Below are 27,101 nucleotides of genomic sequence, written 5' to 3'. Positions count from 1 at the left end.
CACGTCCAGTCTACATGTGGTATGGATTTGTTAATGTCTTGGTCAGAGGTGTGTGTTTCTAGTACAAAGTCTGGTTATTAGCTGTGAAAGTCTGTGATACAGTCTCTGACATCAGGTAAAAACAATAGCAGATGATGTCATCTGCGTACAGGTTGTCTTTTTCTTTTTTGTGAAAATTTTGGCGGCATTGAAAGAAAAACTTGTGAGAACTTTCTGTGAAGCCAAACGTACAAATAAATTACTCTTCCCCCACTCTTTTCTTTTTCTAGGATCTCGTCTCCGCCAGGAGGACTTTCCACCTCGGATTGTTGAGCATCCTTCAGATGTGATAGTTTCTAAAGGAGAACCAACGACCTTGAACTGTAAAGCTGAAGGACGGCCAACTCCCACTATTGAATGGTACAAAGATGGAGAGCGAGTGGAAACTGACAAAGATGATCCTCGCTCCCACCGTATGCTGCTGCCTAGCGGATCTTTATTTTTCTTACGAATTGTGCATGGACGCAGGAGTAAGCCCGATGAAGGAAGTTATGTTTGTGTAGCAAGGAACTATCTTGGAGAAGCTGTGAGTCGCAACGCATCTCTGGAAGTGGCATGTGAGTAAAGTTTTGTATGATTAGCACTGTGTAAGTCTTTTAAAGTTGCTTTCACACTCTTATCCAGCACTCGCGTATGTTCAGCAGTTTGGGAGATGAATGCAGGTAAGTGTGGCATTTTGTCGTTAGCTATAGCTCTTAGTCAAGGCATTTCTATGTGCATTTATTCAGTAGCAGTGACCATACAGAATGTGATTTATACTGAAGTAGGATTCTAACCAGTGTATAATCATGATTGGCACAAGCATGGACAAAGGCTAATCTTCCTCTAAAGAATAATCTAATTTCTAAATTATGACTAAAGTTGGTTATACTGAAACTAATGTGGAAAAATACCTATCATTTAATATAAGGTGCACTGTCTGTTTCTCTTTATTTAGTCATCTGTTACCTCAACAGAAACAGACAGCTTCTTGGCGACTCATGTTCTGTACTGCTGGAAACCTCAATGCATGCTCCTTTATCATAAACTTGATACAGGCATCATTCATTATGTGAATGGCAAGTGAAATTGTTGGCCATTTCTCATATCATCCAGAGCAGTCTTACTCTCTATTGATTGTCTTAAAGGAGAAGTCATCACTGCTCTTACAGAGACCACCCAGTATGCATGATATGCTTGCAGTAGAGTTACCAGAGGCAGTCATTATATTCATATAGCAGACAAGCTCATCGTACATGAAATACAGTGTTTTGTATGTTGATTTTTGCTGCTTGGTCATGTTGGGGGAAAAAAAAAAACTTTTTTTTTTTTTTTAATTCAGAGTATCAACTAAGAGTAGCTCTGTTTCGTCACATAAATGTGTGTTTTAGTAGAATTATAAATGTTGTCCTCTTCCTGGAATTCAATTTTCCCCCCACAGTTCTTTATTTGACACTAGTTTCAGCAAAATGTGTATGACTGAAGTAGGGCTTCAGCACAAACTTGCATCACTTATTTGGTAGAGTGGATTTAAGTATTCACAAGAAGGCATAGTAGTTTAAATAATGAAAAAGCAGAAAAGAAAACAAAAATATTCCTAATGCAGTCTGCAGACTCTCATAGCTATTGCTATGTAATCTTCAATATTTTCAATAGGTTTCAATATTTTCATAAATTACAGAAAATGCTATTCTTGAATTATTTAGATGTTGGCATAGGCCACGTAGAACAGACTTGTTCACTGTACTTCACCTGTCGTAAGCAAGAGTCGGAATTGTTTCAAATGAAAAATGAAAACAGGTTTGTTGTTCATTCAAGTCACTAATAAATGCACATGTGCTGATATAAGCTTCAGAACGTTACTCAGTTTTGGTAGTTATTTAGGACTTGAGAAGACGACTGATTTGTGGAAGGTTGAAAGCTGGGTGAGTATGACTATATATAAACTTGAACTGAATAATTTCTGTTTGTATGTGTGGTTTAAGCTGTCTGTAGAGAAATCCTATGTGAAAAAGACAAACATTTTGAAATCTTTATGGCAATCCTGTGGAGATTCAGACTTCTCATTTTGAAGTTCAGAAGGTTGTTCTAGGTATGCTTTGAGTCATCAAATTGAAGTGATTGGTTATTTTAAAATTCAGAGGTGTTCTATATTCTGTCGATTTTTACTGCTCCCTTCTTCAGTGGCCTCTGTGTGACTCTTGTTACAATATCCGCAGTCTTTGGAGTTACTTTTTTAACCACTGTATCTGGTGGCAGGTCATGCATGAACTGCATGTGAGACAGTAGAAGACTTCAAAATAGCAAAATCAGATTTCATTGTCAGAAGCATTTTAGAGAAGGGTCATAGAACATGCAACCTGAGATCTGAAACCACAGCCAAAGTTTCTTCAATAGCAACATGCACCTGACACCAGATTATTTTACTGTTTTCATAGCTTTGAAATGTAACTGACTGAAATTTTCCAATTAAACGGTTTAGCAGTCTAAAGCTGGCATTCCATTTCTACTTAAATTTAATGGTGCTTTGTCTTTCCTTGAGCCATACCATGGCTGTGCTTAAAGGAAGGTATTTTCAAAGGGAAAAAAAAATGTGATAAATGTCTTTATTACTTGGTTAATTTTAGAGATTCTGCTGTTTTATCCTCCCTGGTTGTGAAAGCACATGGCAATGCTAGTCATATATCAAAAGAATACTGTGGAGGATGATAGCAAAACTGCCCAGTTTTCTTTGGGTTTGAGACATTTTTTGTTTGACTTTTGGCTATAAATCAAATTTTCAAGTGACTTTCAGGGATCAGCTATTTCAAGGCTCTTAACTGTTTTTCTAATGCTAGCATTTCAGGACTGAAGAAGGTGGGCAGGCCCTGCAACAGTCCAGTTGCAGACTAGGGAAATGAGTTGTTGCTGACAGTCTGCTGTCAGCGGGACGTCCTCCTACACCTGTGTCCCGCTGCTGCTTAAGGAGGTTGAGCTGCCTGGGTACCACGGCCCTGCCTGAGGGAACCAAGACAGCCCCATGCTATCAGGGCCTCCTTGTGCTGTCTCTAATGGTGTTGAAAACTGCTCTTTTCACACCGAGCTACACTGTTTTCATCACCAGAAAAAGGAGGTTATCCTTTGCTGACAACAGGGTTTTGGATTATTAGCTGACTGTAGGTGGCCTCAAATTGTGCCATTAGAGACAAACCGCTGCTTTTTGTGGGTCTAAAATGCTTGAGTCTGCTGTTTTCCTGAAAGAATCAGTAATTGTTTTACTTTGCTTATTAAATTGTCAGTCCCCAACAATGCGCACTTGGAACTTTTGAATGATTTATGAAGAAATATATTTATTTTTTTCGTATCTGTTAAGTGTGGTCATGCTTGTGTATTCAAGTGATACAGAGATGTTAATTGTGGCTCATTCTTTTCTCTTTCCTTTTTTCCCCTCCATGGACATCTGGCACTGAGACTGAAAATCTTCTGATGTATCTGTATTATTATTTTATTTTTATTTTTTTGGCATAAAGACATAAGAAAAAAACTTAAGTTAAATTCAGTTGGTTCATGTAGTGATTCAGAGTGCCGAATGTGGCCCATCTTGAATACAATCACTTTCCCCCTTATTTCTGGAGTGGTTTTTTTGCAAGTCGATGAAGTCCCTAAGCTCTTTCTGATCTAGGAGCAGTTAACTTTCCCAAGCAAGATGAGTTTAGATGCCAGCCCACCTAAAGCAATTAAGTCTGCTTTTAGATCCATGCCTACTCAGAGCACGTGCATAAATCAAGAGCAAATATTTGGTTGTGCCGATATACTCAGAAAAACAGAACCATGGAGTCACAGAATATAATTCTCAGAAAACAAAGTCTCAAAGTCAGTGGAACAGTGAGGAACTTAGGCTTGAGAAGTTACTTAAACAACATCCTTAACACATATGACATGATTTAAGAACCTTGTCTTTAATTTTAGAAGTATCCATTCCAGAGGGATACCTAGGAAGAAATAGGTGTTTGTATTTGAAGGCACAGTTTACGATTGATATGATATATACCATTTCATTCTTGTAATGCATTAATCCATGATGTGCTTTCTGTGGGTCACTTCTCTTTTTCCCTTTGAGGAAGCTCCTACAATAAGAAAGAAAAAAATAATGCTAGCAACAAAACCATTCTTCCATTGTGTCTGTGGCAAATTCTGATGTATTCATATATTCTATGGTTAAATCTTTTAAAAATAAAGTTTCTAGTCCTAAAACTATTTTTAAAATTGTATTCAAAAGAATAAAACATTTCTTCTCATTTTAGTGTATTAAAATGTTGCAGTTCCTTAAGTGAAACTGAACAGGGATTGGTATTATTAGAAATATCTTAATGATGAAATTGTCTTGAGAGGGTTTTAGAAGAGGGTAGGTTTGAATTAATCTTATGAAATTATACATTTTATAAAACTGTTTTAATTTTTGGAAGCCATTCTTTTAGACTTTTAGTTTTAAAATGAAAGCAGTTTTTCACAGTGTAAGAATTAACAATTGAAACTATGTGGTTGAGCTTTCCATTGGGAATATCAGGAGATGCATTTGCAATAGCTACCCTAGATAGGATTTCAGTTGCAAGCACTGGGGTGCCACATGTAAGCAACAGAAAGAGCACGAGGGGTCCTTGCACTGACTCAGGCAGCCTCTGATCCAGCCTGAGTCAGCAGCAGCCCCCAGAGAGAGCAGCTGTAGCCCCAGGTGTTAAATATGTGACAGCAGCTTGATCTATCGACCGCTGTAAGAGCGGGCTTTGGCCTAAATGAAAATTCATGAAAAATTGATGAAGTCCCCAGATTATTTTTTCCCCCTTTTCCTTTTTCAGTGCTGTGCCAGTGCAGCGAGGAGAGATTAAATGAGGTGTTGAACGCTTTAGTGGCAAGGAGGTTGTGGTTCAAAGGTCGTGGGTCAAGGGATGGAAAAAAGACCAATTTTCTACCTTACTTTCTTTTAAAAGAAAACAAGGCTTTTCAGATTAGCCGGGATTTACTTCCATTTTAATATAAGAATAAAGCTCAGGAATATTCACAAATAAGATTCCTTTCTGTGTGGCTTGGCAAAGGGTAGGAGTGCGTGGGTTGGTGCTAATAGAAAACAGTAGAAGACTCAGATTCATAATTCAATTGGAGAACCAGAAATAGATTGAATTTTGTGACGGCTGTACAAATTTGGGCTTCCATCTCTCCAAGTCTGTGCTTGAACTGAAGTCATTTGGAGAAAGAAGAGGTCTTGCATTATTTATGTCACAGATTGCTTGAATAGCAGGCTTTGGAACACTCTCCAAACATAATGATCCTGTTTATGTTAAATCCAAAACTGAATGATGTTTTATCTGTAACAACAGCAGTTACAGTAGTACACTGAATTTAGTGTGAAGAGTCACCAGTGTATTCCAAAGCAAGCGTAAGCCACATCTTAAACATGGGAGGCAGTAATTTTACAAATAAAACAGATATGTTGCAAGACTAAGTGAATAAAGGCTGAGAGGTATAAAATGCGTGCTGTGTGATCATCTTTGTACCATAATGCTAATGACCATTTGGTGAAGCATCTGCAAAAGACTACAATATGTTCGAAATAATGGAGTTCATTTGAGATAGCTAGGATAAAGATCACCTGTAAAATAGCATTAAAAACAACAAAATGCATGACTGTAAAATGGGTGGATAATTTTTCATCTAGCTTCTGTTAAACATATAATTTAAATATAAAAATTGTTATGAATTCTGATACTCATAATTTCAAAGTCCGGCTTGCTTTGGTCAGGGTTACTTCGGATGGTGACATGTGAAGTGTATAAGTTGATTTAATTGAATCCCTTTCATCCTCATCCTTCTCAACAGTGTGTGAAAAGCTTCCTATCTGAACCTGCAATCTTTTGCTCACATTAAGACAGAAGTAATTAGTGTCGAAATTGAAATACTGGAGACTGCTTCTTACAGTGTGGTGGATGAGCCATAGTAGGACATTGAAAATCATTGTGCTTTTTCTTGCTTTTCATTTTTCTGAGAAGAAATGTAACAAACCATGACTATTATTGCAGCACACTTAATGAAAACAACATTCTCCTGGAAGAAGAAAATACATAAAATTGTATCTGGTTAGATAACCAGAGACAAGTCAGGATTTGTAAGATGGGATGAATGTTTTTAACCTGTGTATTTCTGAAGCTTACAGTAAGAAATTTTTGTTGATTAGGTTGAAACTATTGGGAATACCATTGTTAGAAACCATTAAATAAACACACTTTTGTGTAGGGCATAATTTAATTCTGACAGTCATTATTTGAAATGAGAGGTTAATAAATACCAATGAATGAAGGCGTATCAGATAAATCAAGACATGACTAATGTCTCATCCCAAAGTCCCCTTTTGATCAAAAAGTTCTGATTATTTCATACATGTATATTAGTTTGGCTTTTAGCTGTGTGCATTTCTGCTGCTTCTGAATTCATCTGGGATTAGAAGTATAAATGCTTGTAAGGGTGTGATTTTTGCCCCAGTTGCCAGAGCAGATTAGTATTTTGTTAGAGGTGCTCTTCATTGAGATAAGCTAAATTGTATCTGCTGATTTTAACACACTTCTCACAAACTGTTTAAGATTATGCTTCAGCCTTAATACCCTCGATGTGATGAAAACAGTACTTTCTGTCCTTGTCCAGTAGGATTTAAGCACATGACTGCATCACTAAATCTTCACTTCTTACCGTTTGACATGCATATCTAAATGTTTAATTCGAGGCCAAAAATGCTAATGGCTTATCAAATCTAACAGCTATCACACTGATGGTTGATCCAAAGATATTTAACATGATTTCAGTTGCTGCAGAATGCTTCTGATTTCTCCATTTTCTTCTTCTGTCTCTTCTTTGTACTGTTGTCATCCTATAAAAGATTTTTTGTGGGTGTTCAGAACACAATGAGCGCGAAAGAGAGATGTTCAGGCTTGCACAAAATAAGCAGGCTTTGGTACCTGAGGAGTGTTCACTGTGAACGCCTTACCTTAGTTGGTCATGTGTGCTGAGAAGATGCCCAGTGAAAAATTTCCTTAACAGCAGGAAATTGCTTCCAGTGTGTAAATGAATTCCTTCAGAACTGGTCAGAATGTCTTTACAATGTACCCCATTGCTCTGTGTAGACATACACACTCTAGTACTATGCCCAGCTTTACCGTAGTAAAAGCTAACATCCAGAGCTTTCCAATTTCTCTCATCCAGAAATGGTTAAAGAAGCTTTCTGCAGGATCTCTGCTTTATTCCTTGAATTTTTCTCTCCAGGGTCTATACTTTTTCCCACCTAAAAAAGAACTTTCAGCATATACATTTTAGAAGCTATTTGCAGCACTCTTGATCTGAATCTGCTTCTAATAATTTCTTACACATTTCCTCATTTGATTTTTATTGGCTTACTTCCTTCCCTTTGCCTTTGATTTTTTTTTTTTTTATCAAATCCTGCTGCTTATATATCTTTGAATGTTCTACCTGATAAAATGTTGAAAGCAAAAGAACTGTTGATGACTTTACAGAAACCTTGAAAGAGATCAGCTATTGGCTGATCTTCTGTTAGTGTGGATGTCTCGTACTCATTTTTTAGTTGACATTTCTCTGATTTTTAGTTCATTTGGGAAATGAAGGAGAACAAGATAACACTGCATTTTTACACCTCTGTTCCCTTTGCTTAGGAACCTATAAGCACTGTTTGAATATTAATTGGAATATTAGCTATTGTTGGCTTGTGCTTCAGACATGTTGTACTATTCTCCAATGTCGAATAGGCTTAAAAAATACTCATTTGAAGCAGTACTCCAGACCATTCATTTGCAAATGTTGCATGATCTCAATACAAATGAAGTTCATTACTATGCTAATTAACGGCAATTATTAGGGTGAGATAGGTGGATATTTTATATGTATGTATATACACACATATATGGATGTATGTGTATAGCTTTTTATTCTGATAATCACTGTATTTGTTTGAGAAAATCATCTCTGAACAAAGACGGGAAAAAAAAAAAAAAAAAAAAAAAACAAGAAAGAAGAAAGAAGGCTGAGATCCTGGTTACCCTTCTTCCATCCTTGGAGGACTAAAATTTAATCAAGACTTCGGTGGTACTTCCACTTCAGCAGCTCTCACAGATGTTGTACCTTGAATAAGTTACTTATACTTCGAACTTATGTGGGAAATGAAGTAGTGGATTTTTGTTCCATTCCTCTTACTTGAAGTTTTCAGGTGGCAGTGGTGTGAATTTTTACTGATGCTTTGGAAACTTCCTCATCATGTTAGAGGAGGGAGGTGCACAGTTACTTTCTGCTGTCTCAGATATGTCTGTTGTTGTATAAAGGGATGAAGAGATGTGAAGAACTAGGAGCCCTGGGTCATTGAGAAACCTGTATTCTGCGCAGCTGTATGTTATAATTCCATGCAGAACCATTTCAAGCTACCCTTTGAAAACCAATTTGTTTGGTTTCTCCTTAATCACCTGAGCTCACACCAATCCCTATTTCTGTTGGAAGCCTGCCTTAGAACTTAAGTCTTCCAATGGGGAGAAAAATAGTTCTGAAGTTTCCAATGTAAAAATAAACATGCTTTATTTACGCTTGTTCTTGTGATAAGATTTTTCTTTAATTCAGTTTATTTTTTCTTCTTTGCATTTATAGACCACGGTGGTGTAGCTTCTCATGCATCCTGTTGCTAAGTTTAACAAGAAAAGCTTGTCTTCTTTTGGAAAATGTTTACTTGGTCCTAACAGTCCTTTCTTCACCTGTTCTAGTGTTCATTTATTTTCTGAGACGTGGGTGGTTTAGACTGCATGTAATATTTAAAGACTGGCATGCCATGCATTATGAAACAGCTTTTAATAACTACCTTCTCTGTTCCCTTATCTATATGTCCTATGATCATGTTTGACTTTTTTTAAGCATTTGGTAGCTCATTAGTCATTCTGTAGTAATCTGATGCAGATCTTTCTCTTCCTCTATAATTTGTAACGGATGACCTTCTACTTTACAGCAAATTTCCCTGTGATCAGTTCTAAAGCATATGACGTTGCGCTTTCCAGCTTATCTAGCATTTCCTATGCTAGTCTTCAGTATCATCCAGTTCTTCCTGTTTAATATGATCCTCCTGTTGAGTCCTGCTGGGCTTGTTGCCTAATCTTGTACGTCAAAGTAGAAGGTGGCTTTGGCATTCAAAATTGGTGGTCTCATAATCCACCTGCACTGTGCAGGAGAGGACTTCAATTCTACTAATTGGACTTGAACCTGTCTCTTGCCCATCCATTATACAAAATTGTTAAATGAAATAAATGGGAAATAGATGCGTTTCTGCCAGCCTATGAACAGAATACCAACCCAGCCTGTTAGAAAACCTGAGACATGGGAGCATCACTTGTGGGAAGGAAATTGTTTCACTGACTGTCACTCTGCTTCTGTTGCATTTCAAAACAACAATCTGTGCATGAGAATCTTAGAGGAAAATGTCTCCAGCTCAAGTGGATAAGGTGGATTGTGATCTTGCAAAATAATTCATGTTGGTTAATCTTTCGAATTACCTTTAAACTTTAATATATACAGTCCCTCCTCTGCTCTACACATGCGTGCACATACAAGTATATTTTAGAAGAACCTAGTCATGGAAAAAGAACAAAAGAATTCATTGCAACCCTCTAACTGCAACTTTGGGAATTAATTATTGGTGCTATACATTGTGTTCTTCATGACTGACAGTATTATAAAAGCCTAAAGCTGACAGATAATAGGATGATCGTCTTATATTTTTAGCAAAGACAGATAAGTGCAATTTTAGGTGTGGTTAGGATGTAAGAATGCCTATTTTTTATCCAGGGGAAAAAAAAAAAAAAAAAAAGAAAAAACACAAAGAAATTAGTGACATCTCAAGACAGCATTTAATTAATTTCCATGTTAAATGCCAATTCTTCATGGGTTTTATTTGCACATATAGCCTTTAGAATATGCAGACTATCAGCTGTGAGCATGAACAGACACTTTGGTTGCAATATGGCCATGCACAAGGTCTGAGAATCCTACCTTTTTTTTTTTTATTATTTTTTATTTTTTTTTTTTTTATTAAATGCAATGGTCACCGGGGTCACACCAGTTGGGCCATCCAGCCCAATGTCTGTCTTAGTGTCAAACAAAGACTCTGTGAGTTTAATGTGAGTTTAAACACCTTAAGTGGTTCATTCACCTCATGGATTCCGAGAGAATGCAAATGTTAGATTAAGAAAATTGGGCATTGCCTCCTAACTGGAAGAGAGGCAGTTGCAAATAAGAAGAAACAAACAGACTGCTTGTTTGATTTGGTAGCTTTTTGCTGTTTTTAGTAACTGTAGCAAGCTAGCATCTCTCCTGAGTCCACAAATGTTTAGTGGACAGGCAGATGCTCTATCTACTTGATACAATTACTGTGATAATTCCTCTTCATCAGCCCAAAAGGTTTGCTTAACATCTTTAGAGACCATGAGAAACACTGGCCAGTAAGTTTCCCCAATTGGAAATGCTGCAAAGGGTTGTTCTCTTCCCGCCCAGCTCAATAGTACTTTGGAAATGGCTCTTAATCCTAACATCTTTTCAGGCTGTCTTTTCTTGTCTTATTCACAAAACTGTTGGGAGGATTTTAGTTTGTTTGTTTGTTTTAAGTTTTATTTCTATATGTAGCTAGTTCCTCTAGGAGAAGAAAATATGTGCATGCAAGAAAAGGCCCTGGCAGTATTTTAGAACTCATTTCCTTTCTTGGTTAGCATCAGAAAAGGCCCAGGTAGTATGAAATGTGTAATAGGTGAGAGCATCTGTTAGGGATGAAACACTGAGTCATCTTAGTAATTGAGATATTTGTTATCTTTACTTCAAGATTGCCCATGTGAAAGAAGTGTGAACACAGAATTACAAGTTCCCTTTCTTTCAAATTAAGTTGGCAACAAAGCCAATATGAGAGGGAGCAATTTAGGTATACACTAGATATTACTAAAGCAGCCTGGAAAGTTGAAAGAACCTTTTGAAGGCATGTCAGGACGGGTTTCTTTCCTAGCAAAGTATCTTGGTTACTAAAGAGGAAAAGATGAAAAAAATAAACTCGCATTTTTAAAAACCTATTTTATTTTCTGTTTCATGTATGTTGTTTCTACCTCTGTCATCTAATTTTTATGTATTTCTTCTATATTTCAAGTTTAGGACCAGGAACTAGAAATCATATCTTCCTTGAAGTAGTCCAGTTCTGGGTTTATTAGATTATGTTTGCTGTTTGGATTGCTGGAGGAAGAGAGAAGTAGCCTCTAGTCTAGATACTCATCTGGGAAATGTGATGTGAGACACTGCATGTGCTAAAGTTGGAGCCCCTCCTCATTCAATCAGCATCTATACAATTTTTATCCTACCCTTTCACTGTAGGAGGAACGTAAGTACCTGATTCAGATTTGTAAATTCCACTCCTAGAGATGTGTGCCTAAAACTCAGTGGTGACAATTCTGAACATCAGACTTTTTTGAGATTCAGAGACATCTAGTCAATGTCTTGTATCATGTTGATTGCAGAACTACAAGCGGAAAGCAAATCTTCTGATTGGTAACATGATATCTTAAGAATATGAAGGATATTCTTCATTTAGTTTATCTCCCTCTGCTTTCTACAAAAAAAGGTGATTTTTTTCATGCTTTTGTTCAGATTGCGTTCCCATCTGAGCAGCATCTGATTATGAATGTATTAATTTCTTGAAGTTTTTGGCTTCTTAATGTTTTTTGTGTTATATGAACTTTGATTCTGTCAAACTTATTGAATGATGTGGATTTTTTTTCCTCCCTTGAAAAACACTCTCCCTATATATATATGTGTATAGATATGTATATATAAACTTTTATATATATATATAATTTTTTTGAGAAGTGGGTCATAGGGAAAAAAAATCACAGAAGTCCAAACTAAAGGCTTCCTTTGTCTCCAAGAAATTGACATCTAAAACAAACAGATGGGTAGGGTGGGGAAAGTAGGTACAGCTTGATCAGAAAATTGTAGAGCTACTTTTTCCCCTACCACTGTAATTAGTGTGAATGATATCTCCACCAGAACCCATGCATTTGCATTTTTGGGGGGGAGAAATTAGAAGTGGGGAGTGTGGGGCAGAGGCCTTGCATGCACCTGTTTGAGTGTGTTTTTTTTTTAACTGGATTTTCTTAGCAGATACCTTGGTCAGGTTGTAATGGTTGGCTTTCACTTACTAGAATAAAAGCATGTCTGACTATTCTGCTTTTAATTCACTTCCTAATTTTGCCATTCATCAAAATATTTTGACTAGTAATCATAAATACACTGTGCATATATGCAGACCTAGGCTTGTATGTCACTTTTCTCATTATACACCTGCATATTGAACAAATGAGGATTTAGTTTCTGTCATTTTATTCCAGTGCTGCAGATGTGCTTAGAAATAGTTTAATAATACTTGTTTTCACCTCTCTTGGAAATAATTTGGCTTTTGCAGAATGGTTCATTACAAGGAATAGAGATGTAAAGAATGGAATTTAACAGCTCTGAGAAACTGTTCTGTTTTGTATCTGCGTGTCATTATAGTCCTAACAGTGAAATACAGATCATAGCATGCAAAATATTTATTTATTTAAGGGTTCATATTCCTATTGCTTTAGCAAATTATAATGAGTTATTGGCAATATTGTTTGGGATCTGTACAGCATACAGTTGTATTAAATATATATGATAGAGTTAAAATATAATGTAATTTTAAATTTATATATAAATGTAATTATTTGTATGTGTGTGAAATACATAAACATTTACTCTCGCTGATGCATATTGCTGTTCGTATACTGGACAGTGCAGAGGTTCCAGTGTTGTTTGTCGCTGTCTGTACTTTAAAGAAGCTTCTTTGTTAGGAGCATAGTCTGTGTAATACAACTGAGTATAAGATGTATGCATTTTTGTCCGCTCTCACTGTATACCAGAGACGGTCATTGTATACTATTCTTGCACCATTTCCAGTAGTCTAGCAAATATGCAAAAATAATTATAGAATAAATGCTAAATTAATACTTTCAAATGATTTTTAGTGGTCTTTTCTGCAGCATTCATGCTTCTGCTATGAAAACATATATCGGGTATTTGTTAAATGCTTATTTTTGTTGTAGTTTTTTAACCAAGGAGACAAAAAGCCCTACAAAGTCAAGGGACAGTAAGCATCTGTACTTGTTTCCATATGCATCAACTGCAGGAAATGTGCACACTTCTGCCATTCTTCCACCATCCATGCCAAACTCCTCAGTTGAGGTGACCTCTGAAGTGACTGCTGCAGTGAGTGATGTAGTTAATGAGATCCAGCGACACCATGACCCTGACCCTCTCATGGCCCTGGTTCTCCTCATCCATCTTCCTAGCCCCACAGGCTGTGATGTGCTGGTTGGAAACAGGATCAAGCAAGTGTGAATAAACAAGTTCAAAGCTTTCTGTCATGGCTGCCAACACAGAACATCAGGAAAATGAGACATTAATAATGTGGTACTGGGGAGGCATGTTGCTTTGCCATGAGAACACCTGGGGAAAGTACCACTTTCTAGGTGATCAGTTTTTTACATGCTAGGAAAAGTTTGTTTAAGACTTCTGTGAGGATCTGGTCTGCCATTCTTCTTAGTCATGAAGCTGGCAGCAGTCAGAACAGAGATAGAATATATCATCCACAACAGTGTTGAAAAACCTGCAAAGAAAGCAGCATCCTTTGCTTGTATCATGTGCTATGTGGGCTTAGATTCAGCAGAAGTAACTGGAGACTTTTTGTCTTTTTCAGTCTGATTAAGGAATATTTTACAAGAGGAGTTTTGGGCTTTGTGATATATTTATATATATATTTGTGATATATATGTATATATAACATGTATATATGTATATATTATATATATATATATATAACATATATATATATCACAAATATATATAAATATATATATGTATATCACAAAGCCCAAAACTCCTCTTGTGTGTGTATATATATATAATACACAAGACTTATTGAGGGAGGTATATATACTCCTCTTACTATATATATTATATAATATTATCTTATTTAATTATTTATCATATATTTATTTCATATATATATATAGTTTTAATGTGGTTTCAGCTTGAATTCATACCTGCGGGTAAGATGCTGAGATAATAAGATACTCTTTTACTTTCCTGGCTGTCAGTGCTTCAGGTTGTACCTATCTTCTCTTTGTTGAGACACTTCCTTTACCCTGTGGCACTTTCTGATCAGTTGACTAGTTGGGGATTAAATACATTCATTTAGTTCAATGGGTCAGAGCTGTTGTGGGGGTAGAAAATTGCTGATGGATTATCAGTTTCATCACCTCTGACATCTGGCCTTAGCATAGTTCATCATCTGAGCATTCATAACGCATTTGCCCGAGCAATAACATGCTCAGCTACCTGTGTGATCATGGCTCTGGGTACTGGGAACATTGTGTTCAGGATTGATAGGACCAGTGTCACAGAAATTAGAAGGGCATCATCTTTTGTGGTGATAAAAGCTCCCATTAGTACTAACTACTGGAGAGTTCACTGGGGTCAGTAGAAAGCTTAATAAGTTACAAAGATGTAATTCACCTGTATTTATCTTTTCCTGTAGTATTTCAAGAAATAAAAGTTCTTTTCAGAATTGGAGGAGCTTTGACTTTTTATGGTTAACTAACTGTACACTTATGAGGCAGAAAATAAGTTATGATTTTTGGAGCGTAGAAGTGGCTATTTCATACTGAAATGGGTATCTTTCTAGAGACATCTTAGTTTCATTCCTGTTACACAGTAAATCTTATTATTATTGAATGACAACTTAGAATAATATTTTTTTCTACTGTCCAATCCTAAAATTACTGAGGGTGAGCCCAGTTGGAGATGGTGAATTACTGCATTGCTAGGTTAGAAGAATCAGAGACTTCTTATGTTGAAATTTGTCATGAAATAGGAGGCAATATGGAACATTTAAAGAATGAAGAGGAACAGCCATTTTGGACACCAGAGCACTGCCAAGACTGATAAAGAAACAGTGGGTATCATGGTGGGGAAATTAATATTTCAAAAATTACTCTAATAATTGAGATCGATCTTCTCAGTGTTTTTATTTGGTTGTTGTTGTTCTTGTAATTACACTAAACTTATACTAAGGAGATTTCCACTGTTCCACTTGTGGAAGTATTATGTTCATGCCTTCTAGGTTTTGGTCTTAAGAAAATAAATTGCATTTTTTTCAGTGGTATTGTAGCATTATCTATCCCCATAGCACCATAGCACCTTCCCACCACATTCCTGCGGATTCTTGTCAAGTGTGGGATACAGGGTGTTAAAAGTAAAGCTAGTTTGAACTTGCATATGTATTCAATAACCAGATATCCACCAGTTCTTTTATCGGGCAATTCTTTCCTTCCACAGAAAATGTTGCTACAATGTGGAAATGGTTAGTAAGACAAATTCCTTTGCTCTGGCCTGTTATTTCACTGAATAATCCTTGTGTTTCTCATTTGCATTATGCACTTCAGAAAGAGAGCTCATTTTTCTACTAGATATGCTTTTGTACTGTTATGTAGAAAGTAATGAGAGAGGGAGAAGATGTGGTAAAAAAGAATAGTAAATAACTGGAATGGAAAAAAAAGTGTGAAGATAAATTATTGAGGAAAAAATACAACTTTTTGTTCTTCAACAGTTAAGGCCCTAAGGTAGGATTTTTCATTTATTGGCTGTATTGGAATATTTCATGACTTACGTACCATTTCAGAGAGAAAACCACTTCAAGTTGTTATTTCCTCATGTTGACATATCCTTATTTACTGTAAGCACTCAAGATATAAAACAAAATTAGAGGCCTGTGATAAGGTTATTACAGGATAAAAGGGAGATACCATCCCTTGTTACTGAAATAACTTAATATGTGGAGCTATATTGCAAGACAGCAGTTATGGAATATTGGCCATACTCTTCTTGTTCTAGCCATTGTGGTTGCATTTCTTTACCTTAATTTAAGGGTGCTGCTATCCTATAACAGAGTTTACTACCTTTCCCTGATAGTGCATACATCTTGCTCATTAAGTGACACTTAAATGTGACTTTATAGGGTATGTATAGTTATCTTTTAATTAAGGCATGTTTTATAGTCTTGATAACAATGAATAGGAAGTTTAGTTTTTCAGAACATGTTGTGATCTGCAGTGATCTTTTGTAGTGGAACTGGACATCGAGTTACCTCAAGTTACTGCTGCTGAAGTGGAAATCATGACAGACCAGGTATTTAACAGCTGCATAAAGAGCTGTGGTACAAATGTGCTACCCTACCAAAAACACGTTCTTTGCGGATGATGAGAGGGGTTTTATAGAGAAGGGAAATTTTCATCATTTAAAGTGCAAAAAAGCTTCTGTTTCGCATTATAGTAGCTGTTAAGAAATGTCTTAATACAATTGAAACTATTTATTTTACCTCTGTAGTGGATTAATAGTCATGTTATGGATAAGACTGGTAATTCAAATTCTTACAATTTTTAATCTAGTGTTTTTTTTGTTTGGTTGTTGTTTTTTTTGAGAGGCTTGAGAAATTTTCTTTTTCTTTCCAGTTCCGAGTCTTACAAATACCTAATCCCTAGTTGTCTTCTTTTAAATTATCATCCACTTTAGGAGCCATTTAATATAGCAGTTCTATAGAGATACCATTTAATTCCAAAAAGTTTACAAGTATGACATTTGAAACCTTTAATGTCATGTGCAGCCAAGGGGAAAATATGATGCTTTGGGAGGAAGTACACTGATTCACTGATTGAATTAAAAAAAAAAAAAAAAGTACTGTTGCCTCCCCCTAGGATTAAACTACAATTTTATTGATAGTACTGAAATAAAAGTCAGACCCAAACCTTTCAGTAAGTGCTTGTGTCAGTTAAGCAATGAATGGATATTGTTCATGCTCATAGGTTCTTTCACGGGCTCAAAATATTGTCAGTTATGGAAATGAAGTTGAATTAAAGTTTTGTGGAAACAGGCTGCAGAAACAAATTTTCATCTTCTTGTTCAGTTTGTAATGTCCATTCATTGAATGAAGTATTTGCTAGTGTAGAGTTTGATTTCCTCCTTTTAGCTAATTGTCCATCCAGGTTTTTCAGAATGGATGAAGGTGTGCTATGTGGTTCAGCTACAGATCTGTGTATTACCACCTCCTTCTCTTTCACAAAATGACAGTTAACACATCTTTATCTCAAAAAAGAGTTTGTGAGATGAATATACTGCTGATGGGAAATGCTAAGATAACACGACTACCACAGATACTGAGAGACATTCTGTTCCTGTTGAGGAGAGCTTTGTTCACCCATTTTATGTGATCCATATTTAATCACATGTGCAGCTTTGTATGCAAGTCGTTCCTTGAGCCCAGCGAGACTTCACATGCATATGGTTGTTCTTTTTCTTACATGTCTGCAAAGGCACATTAGTTTCAACTGCATACTTGATTTTTTTTTTTCTTTTTGATAAATGTCTTGAATATATTGAGAAGGGGAAAGTGATAAGAAGGCATTAATCTAAAGTGGATTATCCAAAAGCATTGAAGAACACATACAGTACTTGAAATTACTTTTAACCTAAGGTTGACATTTGACTTGTTTTAGAGTTGATAATATCCTTTTGAGATCTCTGATTTAAATCAACCTCATTAATTCTTGTGACTTTTCTTGTTTCTTTTTATTGACACATTAGCTGTATTATTTTAGAAAATGAATTCCAGTTCTTTGTCACAATTCCCTGTTACAAAAAATGAAGTAAGGTTAAACTACATGTATGCTTACAATATGACAATAGTTCTGCTCTTTCACTCGGGGAAGCATGCAGGAATTAACAAGTTAGACCCTAGAATTTGCATCAATTGTTGTGATGTCAAAGCTGCCATATTAATATTCTTAGTTTTCCATTTCAGCGGTTACGTATAATACAGATCAATCTAATGAGGTTTCAGGTACACTAAGTACTTTTTGCTTTTACAGCTGCTTGGGCTTGAGTTAAAAATAAGCTTTTTAAAACACATAGTCATAACTGATAAAAACTTCTAGGTTTAAATAAAAGGGAAATTTAATTAGGAAGGAAATTAGCAAGGATGTAAGTTTTGTCTTTTTTTTTTTTTGCTTTGTTTTGTGTTTTTTTTGTGTGTTTGTTTGTTTGCTTGTTTTTAATGAAACATCCTTGTATTGAGAAGCAGTGTTTAAATCTTTAAATTTGTAGAGTTTGTTTTGACTAAGTTTTTAGGTGGTCTTAGGTGGGCCTAAGAATGACAACTCATCTTACAAAAAAAAAATCTTCTTTAACAATTATTGAGGTAGATGGTGCTTAGTCCTTTAATAGCCAGGTCTATCAATGTATTTTCCCATCTAAATATTGACAGAAAAAGTAAGAAAGCTTCCTAAAACTGAATGCAGTGCCCTAGAGTATTCAATTCAGAGTTGCAGTATTGAAGCCTTTTCAAATTTATGCCAAGAGTGTGAAGGTTTTGTGTGTTATAATTTAACCCAAGGCTTTGTTCAGTACACTGCATTTTACTAATATACCAAGTGTTAAATTAAAAAAAAGAAAAAGCCTTGTGATGTCTCATCATGAGAGCATGGTGTTCTCATGAAATAATGTCACGAACAGTGTCTGATGTATTTAAAGCTGAAAACGGATGGCATTTTCTTTTTCTTATCTCCTCTCCACCTTTCTGGTCCTTGGCCAGTATGTGCCTGCATTGCTTACATTCTAGCTATACAATATAGATAAATGTGGACAATTTCATGGTGGTCGCCAGCCAGGAGCCAGAGGAAATTGTGTACTCAGAAACGGTGATTTTTTTTATTATTATTATTATTTTTATGATTAAATCTGCAGATAAATTGGTAAAAGAATAAAGCCCTGTGTCTTGAATGTAAAAGATGAGTGGTTTTAATGAATAAACCTGTCTATCTATGTAATTGAATAGTTTTGAAGAAATGTAACCACTGTATCTCCTTATGAGTACCTGTGGAGATGCCTCTAAATGGAAGAAATTGTAGATTTTGGACAGTACATAAATATCAATTTATCTTTATGCTCCCCTGCCTGATATTTTGTTTTTGTTTTGTTTTAAGATCTTCACTAGGGTTCTAGCATAGAAGATACGTTATTAGGGAACAAACCACAATAAAACTTTTTTCTATTTTCTACTATACATCGTAATTAAGGAATCAGATACTGCTGGTTTATTTTAAGCTAACATTTTTAACAACTCTTTCCTAAGATTGCTTCAATAAAAGGCAGGTATGTAAAGATAAACCAGAAGTTATTTTGGCTTCTTATGGCATGAATACTTGAAAACTAATAATAGTGTGATTTCTAACTGCCATCTGCATGCCATCTGTAAAATGGGCTAGCCTAGGAGTCTTGGAAAGCCTTTACCAAATTTATTTTGGGTGGAGATTCTGTTAAAGGAAGTATGCAAGTACTTGGAAGCAGGAAGGAGGGTGATTTGTGCATCTGGGTTTCAGTTATTTCTGGGTGTTTCTGATTCTTGTTTGGCCAGTGGGCTTGAGAGGTGCACGTGGCTCCTGCATACCATTTCAATACGGCTCATGGAAATACCAAGCTCTGACTTGTTTGTCTGGAGTGCTTTAGTGTGGTTGGGGGTGAGGTCCGGTCCGAGCATGCAAACCATTGTTTGAGTAACCTAGGTTGCCAGCAGCTAAAGCAGAGCAGAGGCATTTGTTACGTGACATGTAGATCTGATTTTTTATTTATTTATTTTATTATTATTATTTTGTGGGGGTTTTGCTTGCTTGTTTTTGTGTGTTGTTTCTTTTGTTGTTGTTTTGGTGTGTTTTCCTTTTAATTTGCATACAGCAGGGATACATTTGCCTGTGATGTGATTTTTTTTTTAATAATGTAAACTTACGTCTGAAATATGTATATGTTGTATATACATCTTATGTAAATGTGTATTTATGTAGATAAAGGGTTGCCTGTCAAACATTATTCTGCTTTTATCACAGTAGTGTGCAATTACATGACCATTTACTTCATTTTCAGATGGACCACAGTCTGAATCAGTGCCCAAAATGGATGGTGCTCAGTTATTTTTCACAAGATGTGAAAAATAACATGTTCAATGTTTTGCTCAAACTTCAATTACTGTGTACTGCTGAAATCATAATTTAAGTGAGGTGATGTTTTTGTGGCTTTTTGTTTGTGTTTTTTTTTTTTTTTTTCCTCTTGACAGTTTTTAGTATTGTTCTCATTCCAGTTCTTATCTTGAATATAGGAGGCAACATTAGCAATATTATGCTGACACAGAACAATGCCAGGGTACTTAAATGGTACTGGCTAAAGAGGCAGCGGCAAATACAGAGCTTGGGTCTTTCAGACTGACTTTTTTACTGTTTGTTCTTCCATGACTCTCTCTTGACTTTTGGCCTGTCCAGGGAATGGAGAAAGAGTATCTTGGTGTTAGGATTATTTAATGTGTCAAAGACTGAAGGGGAGCAGTGAAATCTGAATATCTCACTGATTCTACCACAGCTCTGACTTTTTATGTCAAATTCTCAGACCAGTGGTCTAGGCCAACGGACAATTCATCAAATTTTCATTCTTTTGAAAGGAGCTTTGCAACAGGTACTAGAAGATAGATCTTACAAGAAATCAATAGATTGTCACCAACTGGTGAGACCATGTCATAGTACAATTATACAATTAGTTCAGCTAGTTCCTTTCTATAGTATTTCACTTAGAAATACTTTGCTCAAAAAGAGGAAGTTTTCTAAATTTTCTGTATTTGTAAGTCAAATCAAGATCTAAAACCTTAACTGATGACTTAGCTTTCTAGCTAGCAGGCTAATTTATTTTTTTTTTCTCTCTTGTCATTTGGAAGTCTTAGCTTAAAGAAATTATTAGACCACAGTCTCTCTGTACCTGCACCTTTCACCTACCTCTGTAAGTGCAAACAGTAAAGAACTCTGTTGTTTGTACCTCTGCTGACTTTTACATGCACAGAGCCATGGAGTGCTGATAAGTAATACCAGAGAATCCACTGTGTGTAAACAGTCTTACAGAACTTGGGAAAGTCTCATCTAATAAGCAGATTGCAAAGGAACGCATAGGTATTTCTGAGCCTTCCATTCATGAAAGTTCCCGTTTTTGCTTGAACTCTTGATCTTTTTCATTCTTCAAGTAAGAAAGTGGCTTTAGCTTCAGCTTCCCTAAAATAGCTGTTACTACTGATTTTTTTTTCACATTCTGTCCGTTACATCTAAAATTTGTAAAAGCTAGTTGAAAGTTAGCGTAAGTTAAAACAAAAATGCAACTTGAACTGCACTTTGATCCTTGAGGGTGAGTGTATGTGAATATATGTATTTAACATAAATGCATTTCTATTTGTGTTCCAGTATATTAATTTAAAGCAGTGAAGAATATTCATCTAAATCACCTGCTCATGTTATCTCCTCTTAACCTTAGTGTGTGATTTGGTAGCATTATAGTTCAGCAAACAAAATGCACAGTATTTATATATTAATGAAACAAATATTTCAGAATTTGTAGTAAACAGATGCTATTTGTTTTTCTCCTAACTGATGAAATAATAGAGATATCTAAAGCCACATTGGTTATTACTATTGAATGTCACTTGATACTCATCCCCTATATGGAGATCTGATCCTTGGTGTGGACTTCAGCATTTCAAATCAAAGTATAACAACAACAACAAAAAACAGACATAAAACCCTTCGAAAGCTTACCCACTGGCAAATTACTCTTTTATGAAGCCTTATCAGGGCCATAAAAAAGTGGCAGTATGACCCTTGTGTATCGTGAGGAAACTTGGTGACATTTAGCCAAGTGGCATATCATCATTCAACTGAGGCAGAGCAAGCAAAGGATTGGGTTAAAAAAAAATAATAATATTAATAGTCTGTTAAGAAGAGAAATTCTGGAGACCACTGTGAAGTTGAAGTAAGGCTTCCTATTGTGTATGCAGCTTCCAGCCGTTGTACACATTTGACCCCCAAATGACAAAATAAATGAAAGCTGCTCTTCAAAGTAATGCAATCAGTTCAAAAATATTGTGCTAATAAAGTTATAAATTCTAATTGAAAGATTTATGGCAATCCATTTAGTTGTTACTAGGTTATTTGTGACAGACAGATGCAGAGTAACCTGATTAGAGCCAGCATTGTGATGACTTGTAACTGCGGAGGGGAATAAAGCTTTAAACCATTGTCATAGCCCATTCTCTGAGATGCATTTGGAAGCTGATTTAAAAGAAAATATATGGCCATTAGACATGCGTTTGCAGCTGCCTCAAATAGGTTGGCCCAAACAAAGTGCTAAAGTGACTAGTGGGTCTTTCTTTACCTAAGTTTTAATTTGTAACTTAATTTTGCAGATGGGTTTAGAAGATATTCTATTAAAACATTCTCTTCAATAAAATGAAGTTTTCCATTCATGTTAGGAGAAAGAGTCTTAGTTCTGTTAATGATGGAAGTCCTGGTAGGGACATTATTCTTTTGGATTTGATAAACTTTATAAAAAAGATACTGCCTGTATGAATATACCCTTGACAATATTTTTTAAAATATTTTTAATAAAAAGATGAAATATCCGCGCATTTGAATGAAATATAATTTGTAATTAGAAGAGCTTAGCTTTGTTAGAGCTAAATAAGTTTGATTGGTTCTAGAAACAGAAGGATGCTAGCTATTGTCTGGTACGTGTCCCTAGACTTAATACATAAAACGGACATTGTTTTCATATTTTCCTTAAGGTGTAATGTGTTCTAGTGGTGATGCCTGTAGAATCATTCTACAAGTTAGAATCAAGTCAATTATGTGTTTGTTATGCTTGTTGACCTACTTATTGTATTCAGGATTAAGATAGGAAAAAACTGTTTTGTTTCATCAGGAATAAAATGTATCAATGTTTGCAGTAATACTTTGGCACTGTGTATTGTAAAGCCATTCCTAGTCAGTCCTTTAACTTCAGTATACCTCAGTGCTTTGGCATGATAAAGCAATGAAGTGATCCAAGTTCAGACTTATTGGCAAATGCTGGTCTTAGCCCTTCTGATTAATACAGATCTTCTGCTGTAATATGGGAATTTACATTATATTCAAAGCTATCAAAATAGACACAGTAGCTGTCAAAGGACACAATTTTGACACAGCTACTCGTGTATTGAGAGTTAAATGTTTTTTATGGCTCTAACCTTTTAAACTAGTATGCTTTACTTACTGGCATTCATTTAAAAAATTATTTGTCTAATGCTATACAGGGATGAAAGAGATACTAGTTTACCTGACAGAGGATGAATTGTAGATCTGATCAGTGAATTGATTATTAAATTCTCTGTTAACGTAGAGTAGGGCAATTTCTTTGGCAATTTACAATACTGGCTAATTTCCTGTTAGTATTGACTAGTAAGTGAATTAAAATAGTAGGACCCCCCACCTAGGTGGGGGGTTGGAACCAGATGGTCTTTAAGGTCCCTTCCAACCCGACTCATTCTATGGTTTAATGAAATACCAAACAGGAAAAATTGTAAAGTGTGTGTCTGTATTAACAGTTCTTGTAAAACATCTATATGTTTTTGTGTATAGTAATCTTTTTTTTCTCTCTTTTTTTTCTCTTCTTTTTTTTTTCCCCCTCTAATGTAAGGCTGCTTTCTGCACCTTACCAAGCTCTGTTATCACTTCATATGAAGAGGCCATGTTTGACTGCCTTCAGGATGACTTCTTGTGAGTGCTGTGATGGGGAAAGAAAAGCAAAGAAACAGAACCTCGCCCCTCTCTAAAAAATCAGCTTTTTTTAATGTAGTAAAATTCTCTGAATACCTCCTGACGATATCAGGAGGAAGGATCTCCAGAATCCTAATCCTAATCTCTGGAAGGATTTGGGAACACCATTAGTGTATCTAGTTCTTTACCACCAGACACCTATGTACTGGAAACTTCCCTTTCACTTTGCCATCAAAATCTACCTAATAAATTGGTGTTTATAGGTGTGGATTACCAGCTTCCAAGATCTAAGCAGCAAGGTACCTTGAAGATTTCGTCAGTGTAAAGAATGTTCAAGACCAGGTGAACAGGATCTTCCCTCCAATTGATATGAACACTATTCAAATAGTGTTCATGTGAAGCTCAGGGGGTCTGGAATGGTTGCATAATTCCCAAAGCGATAGATTAGCATGCAGAGAACAGTTGAGATGGTCAAAGGTGCATGGTAAATGTAATTCATCGCATGGATATTACTGTTCTGTCTGTGTGGTTTCTAGGGAAGCAGCCTAAGCACGATCTGGAAACTGGCAGAACTTCTATTTTTAATCTGAGCGTCCTTGTTTTTACATAAGTTTTTAATCATAAGTAGCAAAATCAGTGTGATTAGAGCTATTGGTACAGCCTTGTGGAAAATGTTAGAACTGATTTACTACAGTGTAGGAATACTAATATTAACCACAAACTATTTTGATATGGGAGCAAAACAAGACACAGATCTTGTCATCTCTGAATTTTTATTCTGCTTGAATGTGACCCTTGCGCAAAATTTATAACTCCAAACAGACTGTATTAAGGACTGTAGCAATGAAATTTGGTATTTTCCAAGGCTTCTTCGCTTTGGAATTTGAATTGAAGCACAGAATTGTGATGTGTGGAATAAATATCTAAGCTCTTTATAATCATTATTGTTATTGTCAATATCTTAGTATGTTAAGAAGATTTAACGTAAGGGACTGTTTAAATAGTTTTGAGACCAGCTTGTAAGCTGATGGTGCGTGGACTCTGTATTACTTCATGTAAATTTTGTCTGTGTGCATCTCTGACAGCCTGGCCTGCTGCTGCTAACAAAAGTTGTGGTGCAGCTTCACCACATCTGTAGCAGTCCAGGTGATCCTACAAGGTGTGCTGCTGCACAACTGCCATTAGTTCCAGTAACTCTCCTTTTAGAAGATTAGGGTAAGCAGCTTTGCTGCACGTATTTTTCCCTAGTTTAAACAAACAAAAAAACTGTCTCCAGATTCCCCATTAGGAATGGTTAAATCTAATTCTGAATCTAACGCTCAGAAGCCAGTGGTCTATTCAAAACGCAAGATAACCATGTGCTATTTTAGCTGGGAAGAGAAGCTCTGTTTTGCTGGTACTCAAACGTGTATTTGGCATATCTGTTCTTCTCTACCTCATTGCTTCCTAATCTCTTAAGTAGCGTTTTTGAGGGCTTATTTTTGATTCACTGACGTGGATGATCCTAGAACTTGAAAAACTTTGTAAACGAATAAATATTTGTTGCAGATAGGACAATTTTAATTTGGGGTCAATTTTAATTTGTAGTTGCAGTACACCCATACTTTGTCAGTCAGCGAAGTGGCCGAGGCAGTGCTACACTGAAGAGAATTGAAGAACTGCAGGGAAGGGCTCAAGCGTTTGTCGCGGGTGCGTGCCACTGCCGCGCTGGTTCAGTTCAGGATCCAAACTGCTGCAAGGGGTGTGTAGGGTTTGTTCTCGTCTCTCTCTGTGAACACTTGAGAAGCCTTTTTAGTACCCTTTTTCCTACTACTCTCCCTGATCAAAGCATTGCTTGCTTACTGAGGCTCTTAGAAGATAATCATTTAATAGCAACTCTGAGCCAGGAGACAAAAGGAAAGGTAGTTGAAGAACTCATTGCTAATTTCTCTCCCAGTGTAATCAAATCAGTACAGCTCTCCAGCCAGGACTTATAACCCTTAATAAGTCACTCTATTCGATTAAGAGGAATTGATTTTCTTCTACCGTGGATCATAGTGATTATGACAAATATGGTATCTGCTGCTCACTTCCCTATCTTCCCTGCTAGTGTCCATTTGTTTGCAGGGACGGCAGGTAAACGAGCCAGAGAGATGACACGGTGTCATTAACTGCAGTCAGTGTCAGCGCCTTGACAGCCGTGGAATTGAGTGGTTCCCTAGATCAGAGCAGAAGCCAGTTCTGAGGGTCTCGCACAGCAATTACGTACTTCTGACAACTCTACTGACAGCCTTAAATGCAGGAAATGATGGGACAGTAATTTGTAATTGCAACTAGGAGAGCAACTGGCAATCGGTGATGGTGTGGTGGCAGCATACGGGCCATAGTTTAGAGGTTAGCCAACATCAAAGCAGATGGGAGAAGCGGGAAGGAGAGCTGTCAAGCTGCCATGTTTCAGAAGCAAAACAATATTGACCTTATCTTCAACCAGAGGTTACCAGTGGAATCATTTCTTGACAAGGTTACCTATTTGTTTGCTTTCCCTGAGCTTATTGGCAGTGGAACATTTAATGGACTTAAATTTAACATAATGAATTTTGGGGAGGTTGGGGGTGGGGAAGAAGGTAGGGTAAATGTCAGTGCTGTTCCAGATAATTTTAAGAATGGTCACATAAACACACATAAATGTGTTTTTTTGTATGCCTAATTCTTTGGGCTATAATAACAGCCAAACAATAAAACAAAGTGCTTTATCTACGGGGAATTTTTCTTTCCCCATTATATAATAGCAGCCTATATCTGGATGTCTGGAGGTTCTCAAGCTGTAAACCATACAGCAGGTGCAGATGAACTCTGGGAAGGTAAATTCCTGTTTATTTTCATCTGTTGAAACTGCAGTAAAAATGAAGTAAAACACAGCAGGGTTTTGTTTGTTTTGTTTTTCCCCAGAAGTATTGCCAAACCCACATCTGGTTATCTGCTTAAGAAGCTTTATTTTCAAAACTATTTAATTACCTTCTTGCTGAGCAGGGGAAACTAAATGACCATTGCAGTGTTGAACTGCATAATCTGAGTAAATGAAGGAAAAGTTTTCAAAATCAATATGTACAGTCTGACAACCTGCGTATCTCAACCCACAATTTCTATAGGGGAATCAATATTTTTGTCTGTTTTGTTTGTTTTAGGACTTGATTACATTTGGTGGTATCGTGAATAAATATTGAATCCCAATGTAAAGCCTAAAAGATTTCAAGTAAGGAAAATTACCTCCCCTCTCAACTGTTTTAATATTGAGGTGTCTCAAAGGTAAAACTT

At 36.2% G+C, this 27,101-nt stretch overlaps 1 protein-coding gene across 14 annotated transcripts in view; it reads left to right on the top strand.

The window, feature by feature from the left end:
• Nucleotides 1-27,101, top strand: part of ROBO2 (roundabout guidance receptor 2) — a 467,458-nt gene that overhangs the window by 50,125 nt on the left and 390,232 nt on the right. For all 14 annotated transcript variants that reach the window (XM_072025826.1, XM_072025824.1, XM_072025792.1 and 11 more), the window contains exon 2: nt 270-596. In XM_072025826.1, coding sequence (XP_071881927.1) covers nt 270-596 — 327 coding nt within the window. The remainder of the gene's footprint in view (nt 1-269; nt 597-27,101) is intronic.

This window comes from Anas platyrhynchos, chromosome 1 (assembly GCF_047663525.1).
Source record: "Anas platyrhynchos isolate ZD024472 breed Pekin duck chromosome 1, IASCAAS_PekinDuck_T2T, whole genome shotgun sequence".
Lineage (NCBI taxonomy): Eukaryota > Metazoa > Chordata > Aves > Anseriformes > Anatidae > Anas > Anas platyrhynchos.
Note: the sequence above shows the minus strand (reverse complement) of the source record. Positions and strands in the feature narration are given on the sequence as shown.